The following is a 16,954-nucleotide window of genomic DNA, read 5'->3' on the forward strand; positions in this document are numbered from 1 at the left end:
ATTGGTTCAGATGCTCCGTCCATCACCACCCACTTTTGTACCACTTTGTTCGCCATAAGTTGGCAGGGTATGCTCAGACGTGAGTCCCTTGCTCATTTTGCCACTGGATTCAAGCAAGCCGGGCTGAAGACGGCTGAAATGCCAGAAACCGGTCCTCGGAAGCTTGTTTCCGGTCCAGGGAAGGCATGGCTTGGCATTTCGGACTGGCCTGTTCCCATGAGGCACAGGGTCAGACTGATTTGCATAGGCCATGTCTGAACTGGGGTGGCAGAGTGGGCTCAAGAACGGTGATGGATTAAACCCAGATCTGTTGACTAGGTGTGAGTGTTTGATTGGTTCAGATGCTCCGTCCATCACCATCCCCTTTTGTACCACTTTGTTCGCCATAAGTTGGTAGGGTATGCTCAGACGTGAGTCCCTTGCTCACTTTGCCACTGGATTTAAGCAAGCCGGAATGAAGACGGCTGAAATGCCAGAAACAGGTCCTCGGAAGCTAGTTTCCGGTCCAGGGAAGGCATGGCTTGGCAGTTCGGGCTGGACTGTTCCCATGAGGCACAGGGTCAGACTGATTTTCATATGGCCATGTCTGAACTAGGGTGGCAGAGTGGGCTCAAGAACGGTGATGGATTGAACCCAGATCTGTTGACTGGTTATGAGTGTTTGATTGGTTCAGATGCTCCGTCCATCGCCACCCCCTTTTGTACCACTTTGTTCGCCATAAGTTGGCAGGTTATGCTCAGACGTGAGTCCCTTGCTCATTTTGCCACTGGATTCAAGCAAGCCAGGCTGAAGACGGCTGAAATGCCAGAAACCGGTCCTCGGAAGCTTGTTTCCGGTCCAGGGAAGGCATGGCTTGGCATTTCGGGCTGGCCTGTTCCCATGGGGCACAGGGTCAGACTGATTTGCATATGGCCATGTCTGAACTGGGGTGGCGAGTGGGCTCAAGAACGGTGATGGATTAAACCCAGATCTATTGACTAGGTGTGAGTGTTTGATTAGTTCAGATGCTCCGTCCATCACCACCCCCTTTTGTACCACTTTGTTCACCATGAGTTGGCAGGGTATGCTCAGGCGTGAGTCCCTTGCTCACTTTGCCACTGGATTCAAGCAAGCGGGGATGAAGACGGCTGAAATGCCAGAAACCGGTCCTCGGAAGCTTGTTTCCGGTCTAGAGAAGGCATGGTTTGGCAGTTCGGGCTGGACTGTTTCCATGAGGCACAGGGTCAGACTGATTTGCATATGGCCATGTCTGAACTAGGGTGGCAGAGTGGGCTCAAGAACGGTGATGGATTGAACCCAGATCTGTTGACTGGTTGTGAGTGTTTGATTGGTTCAGATGCTCCGTCCATCGCCACCCCCTTTTGTACCACTTTGTTCGCCATAAGTTGGCAGGGTATGCTCAGATGTGAGTCCCTTGCTCACTTTGCCACTGGATTCAAGCAAGCCGGGCTGAAGACGGCTGAAATGCCAGAAACCGGTCCTCGGAAGCTTGTTTCCGGTCCAGTGAAGGCATGGCTTGCTAGTTCGGGCTGGACACTTCCCATGAGGCACAGGGTCAGACTGATTTGCATATGGCCATGTCTGAACTGGGGTGGCAGAGTGGGCTCAAGAACGGTGATGGATTAAACCCAGATATATTGACTGGGTGTGAGTGTTTGATTTGTTCAGATGCTCCGTCCATCACCACCCCCTTTTGTACCACTTTGTTCGCCATAAGTTGGCAGGGTATGCTCAGACGTGAGTCCCTTGCTCACTTTTCCACTGGATTCAAGCAAGCCGGGCTGAAGACTCCTGAAATGCCAGAAACCGGTCCTCGGAAGCTTGTTTCCGGTCCAGGGAAGGCATGGCTTGGCAGTTCGGGCTGGACTGTTCCCATGAGGCACAGGGTCAGACTGATTTGCATATGGCCATGTCTGAACTGGAGTGGCAGAGTGGGCTCAAGAACGGTGATGGATTAAATCCAGATCTGTTGACTGGGTGTGAGTGTTTGATTGGTTCAGATGCTCCGTCCATCACCACCCACTTTTGTACCACTTCCGTCTATGGTGGGCTCGCCTTCTTTTTACTTGTTTGCTTGGCCCCTCTAGTTTTTTCTTCTGCCTCTTTCATTGGATCGAAGCTCTGTTGCCTTGTAGGGGCGTAGGGTGCTTCGGCCTCCCTGGCCTTGCCCTTGGTTCCTCTGTTGAGAGTGAACGGGCTTTCTTCTTCTTCTTCTTTCTTCTTTCTTCTTTCTTCTTTCTTCTTCTTCTTTCTTCTTTCTTCTTTCTTCTTCTTTCTTCTTTCTTCTTTCTTCTTTCTTCTTTCTTCTTCTTCTTCTTTCTTCTTTCTTCTTTCTTCTTTCTTCTTTCTTCTTTCTTCTTTCTTCTTTCTTCTTCTTTCTTCTTTCTTCTTTCTTCTTTCTTCTTCTTCCCACACTCCTCTTGGGGTCAGTGGTTTTCTGCTTGTGGGGGTTCCCCCCCTTGCCTGGGAGGATGGGGCTCTTCGCCCTGTCCATTGGACTAGTCCTATGTGGGACCCTCTGTTATGTCCAGGCAGGTGGGGTCCTTCCGCAGACCCTCCTTTCCCGTGGATATGGCTAGGATATTCTACGTTAAGGAATCTGAGGCTAGTAGTCTCTATCAGATGTACGAGTTACTTACCTTCGGTAACGATGTATCTGGTAGGGACGATTCTAGCCGCAGATTCCTTCACGGAACGCCCTTCCTTTCTCTGCTGGCTCCGCATTGTGGCGCGGAAAAGTTCTAGGCACGCCAGGGTGGGACTTATGTGACCTCGCTGGCATCACGTACGCGTTGTCCTTAATTATCTTATACTTCCAGATTTATTGTGGGCAACTCACAAGTATCCAACTTCTTTTTAACAAGTATTGTAAATGTAGTAAAATTGGCGTTCATTTTAATACCCGATGGTCTAAAAAAACTATTATTGCATGTCTGCAGGTACGAACAACTCTGCCAATGAAGCAGTTTTTTCAAATATCGTTTTCTTTCCGCCATCATTACTACACATATACAACAAAATGCAAAATACTTTCGTCCTATAGGTTGCATAGTCGGCTTAGATGGTCTCAACCAGGGCACTGCATGTTTTAAGCCGGGTAAGTTGCCGAATCGTGCTTTCATAAAGGTGTTTTTTATTTGTAGAAACGATGGTTTTTCTAATTATGGTTTGACCTTAAGACTCGTATATTCCTGGACCAACATCCAAGCGTGGGATCTCTTAATAAACAGTTCTTTGTCTTTTAAAAGTGACATTTGTAATTTTTTTTATTTTCAAAAACCTTTATTAAGGAATATCAACATGGCAGACACAATACACCGTGCAGAACCGCCACGCTCGGTAGCAAGATAAATTACAATACAGACTTTGAGTTGCAATTGGGTTACGTTTACAGCAATTCAGTAAAACCAGGAATGTTAAAGTCACAGAACCACAGTCCAGGGCTACAGCCTCCCAAGGGGAAGCATGCATAGAAGCACAATAACAGATGAAAGTCTAAAGCAGCAGGGGTGCAGATGGGGAGGTGGGAGCATTCACTAACCAACACCGGCAGCCGCTGCGGACCCAGGCCCGGTGAGGAGCGCGGGAGAGGTAGTGCCGCTGGGGTGGGAGCGGGAAAAGGAGATAGGCGACCAGGGGGGCCCAAATGTCGACAGGGCTGGACCTGGCAGGCATTAAATCCCAAAACTCAGAGAGGAGTCTGGCATTGAGAGGCATCCTCCAACCAACTCTCGACCCTAGGAGCAGACCACCGACCCCAAGACATGGCCACCCTACGCCTGGCGAGGAACAAAAGCATCGAAATCAGGTGGCGGGAAGCATCAGGGCAAAACTTAACAAAGCCAAGAATGCACAGGGGAGGGCTGGGCGCACTGCAGTACCGGTGATGTCAGAGACGGTGGAGCACACCGCCTGCCAGAACTCAGAGACCTTGGGGCAGAGCCAAGCTACATGGGTAAAGTCTGCAGCGGGAGCAGCGCAACGCATACAAGTATCTCCATTGGTGAGCACGAACCGGTGGAGCAGCACTGGGGTGCGATACAGTTTGTGCAGGTACTTGAAGTGGATCAGGCGGAGCCGGTAATTCGGGGACAACTTTTTAGTTTGATTACAACCAGTCGGCTTCCAAAATGTCAATTCCATGGGGTGGGTCCAGAAATGCAAGAAGCTGGCCTGGGCACATAAGGCGTAGATCCGAAAGTCAGGCGCACCCATCCCACCGGCAGGGAGGGTGAGGATATCGTAGGCCGCCCTGGGTTGTTCACATGCCCAAATAAGCGAAATGACTAGAGAGCCAAGTTTGCGAAAGAAATGAGAGGTGAGGGGGATAGGCATATTCAAGAAGAGATAGAGGAATTTAGACAGGACCACCATTTTTGCTATGGCAATACGGCCAGCCAAGGATAGCGGAAGTCGGCTCTACGAAGGGATTCTCGATTCAAGCCAATCATCAGCCCGCATTAAGTTCGACCTCCACAATTCATCCAAATCTCTACTTAAACAGATGCCCAAATAGCGCATGGGGCCGGATGCCCACACAAATGGAAAGTCCAGTGTGAAGGGAACAGTAGCATCAGTCAGGGGAAATAGGACCGACTTACTCCAGTTTATCTGGATGCCTGAAAACCCGCCAAAATATATGATTTACCGAACCAGATTGCTAAGATTTTCCTGGGGGTGGCGGACATATAGGGTGACGTCATCCGCATACATTGAGACCAGGAGAGAGCGGGAAGGGAAACCAATGCCCCTGTGTGTATGGTGCTGCCGTAGCCTGGCAGCCAGGGACTCCATGGCGATGGAAAAAAGCATGGGCGATAACGGACACCCCTGGCGAGTGCCACAGGCAATGATGATCGGGTCAGATACCTGACCATTAATGCGGAGACGTGCGGAGGGACTGGTGTAAAGGAGTTTGATATTACGCAGAAAGTGAGCGCTGAACCCCATACGCGGTAGAATGTTGAACAGGAACGGCCACTCCAACGTATCGAACGCCTTGGTGCGTCGAGTAGTGTGGCCACTGCCGGCAAGTTAGGATTAAGTTTGATGCAGGACAGAGAAAATGGTGCGAAGATTATGTGAGGTTGCCCTGCCAGGTATGAAGCCAGATTGATCTGGGAGATTTGGCAAAGATTTTATTATGTATGTTTATTAGGGAAAGAGGAAGGTAGGAGTCACGATGGACGGTAGGAGTCACGACGGTCGGCAGGCTTGTCAGGGTTAAGGAGCAAATTTATCAATGCTTTGTGCAGGGACTGCGGGAATAGCCCGGTGTCGAAAGACTCATTATACATGGCCACCAGATGCGGTTCCAGGATGTCAGCAAACAATTTGTAGAACGAGGCAGGCAGTCCATCCAGGCCAGGGGCCTTGTCGCTAGGTAAGCTGTTGATGTCTGCCAATATTTCTTCCCTGGAAAATGGCTCATCAAGAACTATTCTATGGTAGACTTCGAGCCGGATGAGGGCGAAGGACTCAAAACATTGGTCGAACTCCTCCAGTGGCAAGGGAGTGCCGGTACAATAGAGGTGAGAGTAAAAGTTGAGAAAACGGAATTTAATATCTACCGGAGAGGTGGTCCTGTCCAGGCTCCATCACTGAGAGCAGGTATATAGGAGGCAACGCGCAGTGGAAGTAGGAGGTTAGCAAGGGTACGTCCCGGGCGGTCACCCTCCCCAAAGCGGCGCGCTCGACCCTCTCTACCAAGGAAGGACAGTTTACGGCCGGCTTCATCCGAGAATTCGGTATGCTTTTGGCAAAGCAGCGCCAGCGTCTCAGGGCTGTGGCACGCCGCCTGGGCGGCATCAAGCCACGAGTATTTCACTTCCTTATAAGCCTCGGGAGCAATATCGCTTTTATTACTTTTATTAATGGGGTAAAGGTTGGGCCTCCCAAGGAGCTATAAAGTAGGTGAAAAGCCCCTTGTAGACTTTTGGCTCTTCTTCATTTCCATTTTATGGTATGAAAAAGATCCTTTCTCGTCAAACAGTATCCCAAGATATATATAACATTGAACTTTTTCTAGCTCTCGCTTTTGGTGGTACCATTTGTATTGACTGCCCTTCCGATTCTTGGTACTGACTTCCATTACTTTTGTTTTTGTTTCGTTTATTGTCATTTTGTTCTCAATTGAATACATTGATGTTTTGTTTATTAATTGCTGCCGTACCATCCTTGTTTGGCTTAGCAGGACGACGTCATCAGAGTATAATAAGTTTGATATTTGTTTCTCAGCCAGCTTTGGTGAGTCTGCTAACTGTTCATTGCAAGGGTAAAGTCTGATAAAAATAGATTAAATAAATATGGAGCTAAAACACACGCTTGCTTTAGGCCGTGAGTTTTTAAAATTTCCCTCTCAAGCTTTGAGCCATTCCCTAGCCGGACTCTTGTCCAGGTATCAGTATATAACAATTGTATTGCATTCAAAAGGCTGGAGCTAGTGCCATAACGATCCAGTTTCCTCCATAAAATCTGCCTATTTACACAGTCAAAGGCAGCTTTAAAATCAACTAAACATAAATATAATGGCTGTTTTTTGTTTTATATTTTTCCATTAAAATTCCCAGTGTTAACACATTTGTTGTTGTACCTTGACCGTGTACAAAACCTGATTGGTTTGGTGGAATTAAATGGTTTTCATTAGCCCAATCAATTAACTCCTTAAGTAGAACAGATGCAGCTAATTTAGCTTCGATATCTTGGAGCGTAATTAATCTGTAATTGGAAGGGAGGGACCAGTCCCGACTTTTATATATAGGAGAAATTATAGATCCCTTCCATGCCATGAGGACGGATTGGAGAGCATGAATAAATACTGGTGTTAGATAGCTCGACTAATATGATGCTTTCTCCATATACAACACAGCGGGAATCCCATTTGGGCCCGGGGCACCATTGGATCTCTGATTCTTTATTAATTTATATACTTGTTTTTCTGTTATCTCTACTGAGTTATTATTCTTTTCTCCTCCTATTCTATTTATAGCCCAATCAGGAGAATTCACAGCCATGTTAGGAGTAGGATTCAAATGCACATCTATGAACGATACCCATTCAGATTCAGTTACTGTTGATGAAATAGATTTCCTACTAGATCTACTCAATTTGTTTAATAGAATCCAGAAGCCTCTTCACTTACTCCTTTTGCAAGCATATAGAGCTTTTGCCCACAAATATTGCTTTTTTTGCATTTTGTCCTTCAAGATCATTTTCCTTACTCCTCTATTTATCTTTTTAAGTTTTACTCTGTAAATTAAATTAACTTCGAACTTTTTTTACCGATCTCAGGATTCTGTTACGTCCTTTTTTTAATTGATGGCTTTCAAACGAAATTTTCACCAACGAACATGCTGTGTTTTTTCCTCCACTGACCTTTATTAGCATATTGTTGAGATTGACTGGTAAAGAATCTTTGGTGTTATCTGACCAATAAAGTTTCTTATAGTTTACTGTCGTTATTTCTCCCGGAAGTGTCGTATAGTTTTCAAATCTTAGGCCTTTTAGGTTTATTTGTTGATCGTGGTCATTTATATATATTCCCTCTATCCGATAAGACAACATTTTATGAAATAGATTCAATGATGCTGTGGTATAATCTATTCTAGCACTATGATCCCCTGCTTGAAAAGTCCATGCTGATGGCGAATCTTGAGGAAATCGCCCATTTTGACATCTTAGACCTATGGTTTCTATTTCTTTTACAAGGGTCTTGACGATGTTTTCATTCTTTTGTTCCCTCATACCGATTGTTGATGGAAAAACTTGGAATTGACCATAAGTAATTTTGCCGTTGTATTTCAACATCTCTATCGTAAGACCATAGCATATTCATGTTATAACCACCGGTAATAATAATCTCAGGTTGGGTGTCATTGTCCAATTGCTGCAATATCATAATTATCAAATTGGTCGCCATTGTTCTTCGTAATTATATACGTTGATTACTACCAGTGATGTAATTATATTTTGTTCCTTGTATCGTATTTTGACAATTAGATAATCCTTTTGACTTGGGACGTCCATTTCACTTTCCATTTTTAGCTCAGTTGATATAAAAATAGCCAAACCCCCATAAGGTCTGCCATAGTTACTTGTTGTCTTAGCTAATGAGTAATAACCCTATACCCTTCCAATCTAAAAAGAACTAAAGCCCAAGTGTCTTGTAAACAAATGATTTCAAAACAGCACAAAGTAGTTTATTGGTTATTCTGAATCTTTGCTTGAACATCATTTATATTCCACGAACATAATCTGACCCTTTTATTCATAATTGTTGGCCCCCTTAAAGGAACTTCAGATTATAGATGTCAATCCTGCCTGACATTATGGAGGGCTGCTGTTAGCCAACCTAATTTGACAGTGTCAAATAATAGGTCTACTTTTTTTACCTCTAATAATTTTAAAAGATGCCCGTTGGTCATACCTATGTTTTTTTTTAATATTGGGTATTTCTTATTATTCTCGGTTCTCATTTGGTTATGATTTTGTAATTTTGTTATAACAAAAGGGCTAGGATAGGAAGGTTGCAAGGGGGTTGTTATTTTTATTCCACACTCCTGAAAGAGATTATGTTCTTGCATGATAAGGCTGGCGGCTGTAGAAGATGTCTAAATTACTAATGTTGATTCGCGATTATTATTCTTGATGTGTGGAATTCAATTGATTCTATGTCGGTACATTTAATTTTCTTTAATGAGGGTATTGCATTACACAATTTTAATATGTTTCCACAAGTCAAGATATCATTATTACCACTAGATGTATATTCCGGCGTAGAAATTACCTGCACCACTCCTTCTTTTTGATCTCAGTTATTTTATTTAATTTGTTGCAGCTATTTTCACCTTCAGCATGCTCAATTAACCTTCCATTATGATTATTAACAGTTTGAGACCATGATTGTCGATGTTTATGTAACTGATTTGTTTCGGTTTCCAGATCTTGTGGTAATTTAATATCCTTCCAGATTCTTAACAAATCTCTATTCGTTTCATCCCCTCTGATACTCTCGTTCTTTGCTCTATGTGTTTCCAATTGTGATGGCTTATTCTCCACCTGTTCATTACATTCTTCCACTTGCAGCATATCTAAGTACTGAATTTTCCCATACTCTATCATTTTTATACTATCAGCTTGCTTGTTTAGGCATTTATTTTTCATAACTGCTTGTACCTCCGATAGATCTTTATTAAATAGAGGGTAAAAGGGTTTTGTTGGAGACATTTGTTTACCCTCACCTTCACAATATGATATTTGGTCATGGTTGTTTGCAGTGTTCAATCTCACTATATCTGATGCATTTGTATTTTTTTTTATACTTTTAGAAGCTTTATTTTTTGCTTTTTGTTGTTGTATTTTTTCCTCTGTCTTTTTGATAGGTAAACTTCCGGAGCTGCGTCTGTCATTGTTTATTGTGTTGAGCATAGATTTATCACTTCTTGATCTTTTGTTTTATCATCTATTTTTTCTTTAACAGTATTGTCTTTACATTTTATTGTATCTTTAGAGGGGCAGTCGGTCACATTCCACATTAGGAAAATTCCCTTTTACATTGTCAATTATTGTTTTTAAAATATCCGGAATGGTAGTCAGTTTGTTAATTAGTGAGGCACAACTACACTCTGCATACGTAGATATTGGCGGAGATTGTGCCCTTACTATTAAATTATTTTGTGTTATCTTCTGCTCAGTTCTGGCAACAGAGGATGCCGTAGTGCTCAAGAGATCAATTTGGACCTCCTTTTTGTTGGACTTATATGTTAAAGCTTCCAGAGTTAATTGTGAGGTTTTGAAGAATAAATCCCAAATTGCTCCTGCGTTCCCACTTCCTGGTACCGGAGTACCTGGGCTGTGGTGTTGCCCATTTATGAATGAGAGGTCCTTATACTGCTCTTTTTGTGGTTCTTGAAAATCATGTTCCTCGTCACAAGAATTAATGAATTGTGGACTACTATTCAAAACGTCTTTTAGATACGGAGTACTCCAACGCTGCAGAGTTTCTGGGTTGCTGTTGTATTTGTCCTTATTAATTTGAGATCCTTTATTTTGATTACATTTTGGCTGGTCCTGTTTTTGAACTGAATTCATTTTAGACAGAGTAAGATCCGATTTCAGTGGGGTATTGGCTTCCCTTATGATTTTCACCCCACCATTTAGTTCATTTGGAGCTTCTTGCTCTCGTTGATTTATTTGTCCCAAATTAGATGGTTCCCCTATCCCGTTAGCTTTTCTGATTTTTACTTGCTCTTCTATTGGCATTGGCTGCCTACTTTGTAGTAAGTGCTGTGTATCTAGTGGAATAGTTAACATTTCTAGGTCCGTTTTTTGACCCCAATGGTTGACTTGGTCCTTAGTTGAATTTGACATTCATTCGACTTCAGCTTCAGACTCAGGGTGGCCTGGTTCACTTACTCCTTGCTTAGGGGATATAATATTTGTTCTACTAAGTGGTTTAATTGGAGTTTGAAGATCACATGGGTTAGTTAGCAATGTTAGCATAGCACCAGTTGGATCTTTCATAAAATCAAACTTTGATGGCGACTTTCCTAGTTTCTCAAAAGTATGGACCTTAGATGATTTAAAGGACTATATGTCACCTTCCTGTTTTATTTTAAACGTATCTAGTATTAGTGTGTGTTGTATTTTTCTTTTCCTTTTGCTAGGAGGCAAAGGTGGCGCTCCTTTCCTGACCTCATAATACACATTCTAAGGTGAAGAAGTCTTGCTTCTTTCAGAGAATCAAACGGGCCAGTGACAAGACCAAAGGGTGCTTTGATAGGACAAAAACACCACCAAACACCTCCAAGGGAAAACACCCCCAAAGCACACCTCGGTGCAGAATCTGCCGATACTGCTGGTTACTTAATTGATTAATTAACCGATTAATTAAATTCCGGGCTCTGGGTAGGGCTGTAGTCTAGGCATGCAAAGTAATTCAGGGGTCGAGGGGTGCTTCAAGAGGGTCAAAGTCTACTGTCACTTTCCCCTTTGCATAATTTCTCAGATTTTGTATTACAGACTTATTACAGACTCCAATGGCTCAGCGACTTACGGACCGATCAACCTTAGCTACCCGCCACACTCCACACACCTCTTGCCACTTGTCACTCACCACTCACTGTTCATTGCTTGTTGGTTGCTATTCATCGCAGACAAGAGTACAAGGGAGAATGCTGGCAATCGTTCAGGAGCAAGAGAGGGATCCAGAGCCAGTCCCACTACAGACGGCAGATGTAGGCACTTCCCTCCACTCCTCAGCTCAGCTCTGCTCTGCTCTGCTCAATGCTTAGTAAATACGTAAAATCAGGCATCAGGCCAAGCCTCCTCTGTGCCCTCTGTGCTCCTCTGTTCTCCTCTGTGCCTCTGTGCCCTGCTGCAGCCGCCGCACCAGCAGCACCGCAGGCCAAGGCTCCTTCGACCCCTGCAGCAGCCGCCGCACCAGCAGCACTAGCAGCGCCTTAGCACCGTGGTGCTGGCAGCGGCCGTTCCTGCCCCCACAGCAGATCTGTAGATCTTAAAGCGCCCGTATAACAGGACTCGGGTGAAGCGGGAGAAACCTTCGGGAGCAGGAACTGGTCACATAACAAACCCGGGCAGTCATCCCAGGCTGCACTCCGCTTGCTCGTCAACTCCTCCTCGGCTCGGCCCCTCTGCTCTAATCAATACGCTCTGCACTCAATGCCGAATCACAGGCCGATAACGACTTTGAACACCAACAGAGGGAAGAATTGTATGTGTAAATGTAAATGTATTTGAGCTTATATTGGCTGCTTCTGCTGCACCCAGAGTCTTATGCGTCTTTGCAGTCTAATTTTTCTGTCTGGAAAAAATTGAGTCCTGGTTTTTCTGCACCCAGTAAGTCCAGGTGCAGAAAAACCTAACCACTGATAATCAGGTGGAATAAAATGAACACATGAAAGTACGCCTTAATTTCATTGCCCTTGATTCATACTCTGGACCATAGTTGAGGGATTGGTCTAGGCATAGTCCTCGCAGCACACAATGGATTTGCTTGAGGCAGAGGCCAAAACTCAAAAGTCAGGAAACCAGATACAAGTAGGTGGTAACTCCGGGCAGGGGAAAACACCTGTTGTCCGTGGACTAGTAATTCCCATCCCAGAAATCTACATTACAAATTAATTAATAGTATATATTTTTTTTATATCTGTTTGGTGCCAGTCCATATGACTTTAATATCTGCCTTTGGGATTCTATGTTACAACTCCATAGGGTACATGTATCCTTTGTGAGCTTAATAAAATGTTGAAAATTCTACAAATCCTCACTCCTACATCCAAGTACTCTCAGGCTACCATTCTACACTCTGCTCTGTCTGAAAAACAGCACAACATTTTCAAAATTCTGCATTGATTTGGCTTGTAAATTATATTTTTGGAAATGTACATGTATTAACTAATTATTTTAATACTATAGGTGATTGAAATTACGGACGAAGAAAGCAAGATTTAGCACTAAGCAACTGAATGTCAGTGCCATAAGAAGGATTATTTTGAAAAACTGAAGGACATCCAGCATTCTCCGTTTAAACAATTTCGAAAAATCTAGGTGTGGCAGGGAAAGTACTATACCTGTAAGTGAAGTCTCTAATTTTGCATTTCATTAACCCAGAGCAAAGCCATATCTGTGCACAAGGCATCAGAAATAATGTAGAAAGACCACTTCAGCATCCTCATCTGAAATATTATCAGAAAGACAAATTGCATCAGCATGACAGAATAAGGTTCATCTAAAGCATCATGTAATTCCAGAGAGGAAGCACACACTGCATAAAAGAAAGTTATAACAAAAGGTATCTTCTGCATACCATCAAAGAAAAGTCGCTGAAAGAAGACTCTGAAGCTGACACGTTAACAAGCTAAAGATTGGAAAATCACCTTTGTTCAACAACCATTTTTAACCAGTTACGCAAGTTTGAGACTATCTGCCTCTGGATAGAACACCTTGACCCACACTGCTCACTCTTGGGACAACCTTAAACATTCACCACTTTATTGTGTTCATGACCATCTCATATTGTTTCCTTTTTATTGTGTACTGTTCTGTAATTCTATGTAAATCGCCTCAACATTATCTGTTGTGCAGGAGTGATATGTAAAACTGTTAAATATAAAAATGAATTAGATGAGCACCGTTGCGCTAGCTAATGTAAATAAATCCTTGTCTTCAGAACTACAATCCTTAACCTTACACCAAACACAGAACGGGTAAAAGGAACTGTTGTTCTGCGACTGATGAGCCACAATATTACTGTGCATGTTCTAACGCCCTCAGTCACTGCCATTACACCAGTGCAAAAAGGTACTTATCAGTTTAATCATTAAATATCAAACCAACACCTTATTACTGCATTGCTAAGAACCTATACAAATAGATTGGAGCAAAACTTCAGTCACAAAATAATTTGCTGCCGGAGAGGCTATTACCTAAAGACTATTATCTGCTAGAACAATTTCAACAGGTGTTGCAGGACTGCTTCCAGACATATTTTGCTCAATTCAAGTGTTAAGAAGATTACACACAATTTATTTTAGAGATAAATGCTAAGCATTATCTAAACAAGCCGGACTTTAAAATCAGGTTCACTCTTACTGTGGCATATAAGCAAGAGAAAACTAAATGTAGAGATATTAACTCTAGGAATACACCTTATAAAACACGGACTGTGAGAGCAAATTCAGTGTTCAAACCCGCCTCAATCGAGGCAAAATAACTGAAGTTGGGGAAAAAAGTTACTTGTGACAAAAAAGATACAGCCATAAATCTTATCTCTCAGAATTTGACAGAATGCACACTGGGGAAAACCACACTCCGTGCAAAGTATGCAAAAAAAGTTTCAGGCGCAAATCTTATCTCACTGAGCATATGAGAATCCACACTGGGGAAAAACCTTATCAGTGCTCTGAGTGCCAGAAAAGGTTTAGTATCAAAGCGAGTCTATATCTACATGAATTAACCCACTCTGGGGAAAACCCTTATCAGTGCTCTGAATGCCAGGAAAGGTTTTGTAACAAACAAAGTCTTTCTCGACATGTAATAACCCACTCTGGCGAAAAACCTTACCAGTGCTCTGAATGCCAGAAATCTTTCATTTACAAATTCAATCTTACTAAGCATATAAAAACCCACACTGGGGATAAACCTTACCAGTGCTCTGAATGCCAGAAATGTTTCAGTCAAAAATCCAGTCTCACTCAGCATAGAAGAACCCACACTGGGGATAAACCTTTTCAGTGCTCTGAATGCCAGAAATGTTTCAGTTGCAAAGGCAAACTCACTGTACATACAAGAATCCACACTGGGGAAAAACCTTATCAGTGCTCTGAATGCCAGGAAAGGTTTGGTAACAAAGAAAGTCTTTCTCGACATGCAATAACCCACACTGGGGAAAAACCTTATCAGTGCTCTGAATGCCAGAAATGTTTCAGAGACAAACAAAGTCTTTCTCGACATACAGTAACCCACACTGGGGAAAAACCTTATCAGTGCACTGAATGCCACAAATGTTTCAGTGAAAAAATCTATCTCACTCGGCATACAAGCACCCACACTGGGGAAAAACCTTATCAGTGCTCTGAATGCCAGAAATGTTTCCGTGAAAAAAGCAGTCTCACTAAGCACATAAAAACCCACACTGGGGAAAAACCTTATCTGTGCTCTGAATGCCAGAAATGTTTCAGTGAAAAATTCCATCTCACGCAGCATATAAAAACCCACACTGGGGAAAACCCTCATCGGTGCTCTGAATGCCAGAAATGTTTCAGTGGCAAAAGAAGTCTTTCTCGACATACAAAAACCCACACTGGGGAAAAACCTTATCAGTGCTCTGAATGCCAGAAGTGTTTCAGTGAAAAAAGGAATCTCACACTGCATATAAGAACCCACACTGGGGAAAAACCTTATCAGTGCTCCGAATGCCAGAGATGTTTCATTGACAAAATGAGACTCACTAAACATACAAGGACCCACACTTGGGTAAAACGTTATCGGTGCACTGAATGCGACAAATGTTTCAGTGAAAAAAGTAGTCTCACTCAGCATATAAGAACCCACACTGGGGAAAAACCTTTTCAGTGCTCTGAATGCCACAAATGTTTCAGTCAAAAAAACAGTCTCAATAATCATATAAGAACCCACACTGGGGAAAAACCTTATAAGTGCTCCGAATGCCAGAGATGTTTCATTGACAAAATGAGACTCACTAAACATACAAGGACCCACACTTGGGTAAAACGTTATCGGTGCACTGAATGCGACAAATGTTTCAGTGAAAAAAGCAATCTCACTCAGCATATAAGAACCCACACTGGGGAAAAACCTTTTCAGTGCTCTGAATGCCACAAATGTTTCAGTCAAAAAAACTGTCTCAATAATCATATAAGAACCCACACTGGGGAAAAACCTTATAAGTGCTCTGAATGCCAGATATGTTTCATTCAAAAAACAAGTCTCAATAATCATATAAGAACCCACACTGGGGAAAAACCTTATAAGTGCTCTGAATGCCAGAAATCTTTCATTTCCAAAAATAGTTTCACTCATCATATAAGAACCCACACTGGGGAAAAACCTTTTCAATGCTCTGAATGCCAGAAATGTTTCCGTGCAAAAAGCAATCTCACTGAGCATATAAGAATCCACACTGGGGAAAAACCTTATCAGTGCTCCGAATGCCAAAAATGTTTCAGCTATAAATCTCATCTCACTGAACATGTGAGAATCCACACTGGAGAAAAAAATGTATCAGTGCTCTAAATGTCAGAAAAGATTCAGAGGTAGAGATGGTTAGAAGCGCCATAAGAAAACACACCATCAAAATAATTCAGTTCTCCAAATGCCAGAAAAGCATCAATTTTAAACTCAATCTCATTCTACATGAGCAGACGCACACAGGGGAAAAACATTACCAACGCTGTGAATGCCCGAAATTCCTATTTGATAGGCACAGCCTCACTAACCATAAGCAACTCATACTGATTAAAACCTTATGAGTGCTCTGAATGCCAGAAAAGCTGCAGAGAAAAACGCTATCTCACCATGAGAAATTCCACACTGGAGAAAATCTTATGCCAAAACAGCTTGAATCTGAATGACAGTGTTATGCTTCATGAGAGATCCCACTCTGGGGTAAAACCTTATGAGTGCTTGAAATGCAAGCATAGTTTTGGTTACAAATTACTTTTCACTTGACATGAGCGAACTCACACGGGGGAATAAAGCCTTTGGCGTGTTCTGAATGTCAGATAAGGTTTAGTCTTGAATACAATGTCATTTCATATTAGAGAATTCACACTGGACTAAAGCCTTATACAGGAGGGGAAAGCCAGAAACGTTATACTCAGAAAGGAGATATCACTAAACATGAGAAATGCATCCACACCAGGTGAAAAGTAAGGCGTATCTTGAGTTGCAGAAAAGCGTCTAACAACCTGACTTTACATGAGAGAGCACATATTGTAGTTGCAATAGGATTCATCAAGTAACTCTTGCAGGATAACTTAGGCTGCCCACGTGCAACCTCCAAAGAAATTTCAGGCCTGGAAATATTTTTAATTGCAACAGAATCCACAATTTGAGTATCTGAAAGTTGCAAAACTCTCAAGGTCTTTACTTTACACAGAGAAGTGTTAGTGCTTGCAAAAATCAAATAATTGCCAAAAAAATCACAATAATAATGTCTGTAGGAAGGTGGATATCTGACTATGGTTACCCCCAAACTTTTTGCCTGGTGTTTAGCTGGTTTTTGACTTAGTTGGCCTGGGATCCTGCTATTCAGGGCCCCAGGCTGATTGCTCTCTCCTTAAAATGGACTCCATGTACCTTAGGTGCATAACACAATTGGAATTGGTTCACCTTATAGGCCCCTGTAACAGTGTACCATAGGTACCCAGGGCATAGGTGTAGCCAAGGCCTGCCAGGGGCTGCAGCATGTATT

General features: G+C 42.8%; 1 protein-coding gene across 1 annotated transcript in view; it reads left to right on the plus strand.

Moving 5' to 3' along the window:
- The window catches only part of LOC147737058 (uncharacterized), a 122,554-nt gene extending 106,485 nt beyond the window's left edge, over nt 1-16,069 (plus strand). The window contains exons 4-5 of the mRNA XM_086961413.1: nt 12,436-15,181; nt 15,266-16,069. Of these exons, the coding sequence (XP_086817539.1) occupies nt 13,807-15,181; nt 15,266-15,774 (1,884 nt within the window). The 5' untranslated portion in view covers nt 12,436-13,806 and the 3' untranslated portion in view covers nt 15,775-16,069. The remainder of the gene's footprint in view (nt 1-12,435; nt 15,182-15,265) is intronic.
- Nucleotides 16,070-16,954: the final 885 nt, after the last annotated feature.

Source organism: Lissotriton vulgaris, chromosome 1_1 (assembly GCF_964263255.1).
Source record: "Lissotriton vulgaris chromosome 1_1, aLisVul1.2, whole genome shotgun sequence".
In the NCBI taxonomy this organism is placed as follows: domain Eukaryota; kingdom Metazoa; phylum Chordata; class Amphibia; order Caudata; family Salamandridae; genus Lissotriton; species Lissotriton vulgaris.